The sequence below is a fragment of the Oryza brachyantha genome, chromosome 1 (assembly GCF_000231095.2).
Source record: "Oryza brachyantha chromosome 1, ObraRS2, whole genome shotgun sequence".
Lineage (NCBI taxonomy): Eukaryota > Viridiplantae > Streptophyta > Magnoliopsida > Poales > Poaceae > Oryza > Oryza brachyantha.
The window spans coordinates 25979531-25980962 of NC_023163.2; the positions used below are offsets into that span (position 1 = coordinate 25979531).

Consider the following 1432-nt stretch of genomic DNA (forward strand, 5'->3'; position numbering starts at 1 on the left):
CACCACGCCTTTCGGGGAGCACGAGAAGCCCTCGCCGCGCGTGTATATATGCCGCCCGCCTGGCGTTTCCGCCTCCGCCGCGTCGCGAGCTGCACGGTCCGCACTTCCGCTGATTGCTTGGGCCTTTGTCTACGTGCGTGCGTGCGTGCGAACCGACCCGACCCGACGCCAGGATACGTTAAGCGCGGCGCCGCGAGGGTGTGGAGCGATGAGCGAAGGCACGCGGAACACGCGCCAGTTCTACGGATCGTCGAGCGGCGGTGGTGGCGGCGGCGGAGCTGGCATTGGGGAAGGGAGGGACGGCCGGGATGGCGGCGGCGGCGGTGGCATTGGGGCGGCGCGGGGCAGCGGCGTGAACACGGGGATCCTGGACGAGCACGTGCTGTCCCTTGTGTTCCGGTCGATCAACTGGGACCCGCAGGCGGTGTGCACGGCGGCGTGCGTGAGCCGGCGGCTGCGCGCCGTCGCGGAGCGCGTGCTGTGGCGGGAGCTCTGCATCTCCCGGGCTCCGAGGATGGTGGCATCGCTCGCGGGAGCCGCGGGGGGCGGCGGCGCGGCGCCTCCGCCGGGGCGCATTGTCGGCGGGTGGCCAGCGCTCGCGAAGATGCTCTTCTTCTGCTGCGGCGCAGCGGGGTCGGGGTCGGGGGTGCCGGGGCACTTCACGCGGATGTCCCGCTTCTCCAAGACGTCCGGGCGGAGCTTCCTGTCCAGGCGGTGCAGGGGCGACATGCTGTACGTGTCCGACCCGTGCGAGCACGCGGTGGCCGGCGCGGCGGAAGACCTCGGCGCCTACCGGGGCGTCTTCCGCGGGTTCATGCGGTCCCGGACGCGGGCCTGCCTGGTGGGGCGCCAGGCCGCGCTGGACCCGCGCGTCCGCTGCCCCTACTGCGGTGCGCGCGTCTGGAGCATGGCCGCCGCCGGGATGGTGCCGCGCACCGCGTGGCGGAGGCTTGGCTGCCTCGAGGGCCGCCTCGAGTATTACGTCTGCGTCAGCGGCCACCTCCACGGCAGCTGCTGGCTCGCCCGCCTCACCTCGAGCGAAGGCGAGCACGACGGCGACTCCGGCTCCGAATCCGACGCGTCGACACAAGGTGGCAGCGAGGACGATGGGCATGTCGCCCTGTGACTCCGGTCCATCCGCGGATGGACCACCTCACCGCCACCATGTGCGCCATGGATTTATTTTTGTTTTCAAGAGAGGATGGGATAGCTCATAGCTGCTCTGCTTTGAGGCCTAGGAGAGGCTAGATTCACCGTTCCGAGCACGAGCGTTCTGCAGGACGGGTGTGTGCGCTCAGAGTTGGCTCGGTTCAGGGCTTCTTCGGCTGTGTACTGTCGTTGCGAGTTTTGATGGGGTTTAACTTCGTTTTCGTTCGTTGAGGTGTAAAACGTTTTGTCGGCGGCCAGGCGACCTCTGTTCCATCTTGAAAGC

General features: G+C 68.8%; 1 protein-coding gene across 1 annotated transcript; it reads left to right on the forward strand.

The window, feature by feature from the left end:
• The first annotated feature begins 208 nt into the window (after positions 1-208).
• Positions 209-1432, forward strand: LOC102715722 (EID1-like F-box protein 3). The gene has a single exon (XM_040520204.1). The coding sequence runs from the start codon at positions 209-211 to the stop codon at positions 1124-1126; it is 918 nt and encodes a 305-aa protein (XP_040376138.1). The 3' UTR covers positions 1127-1432.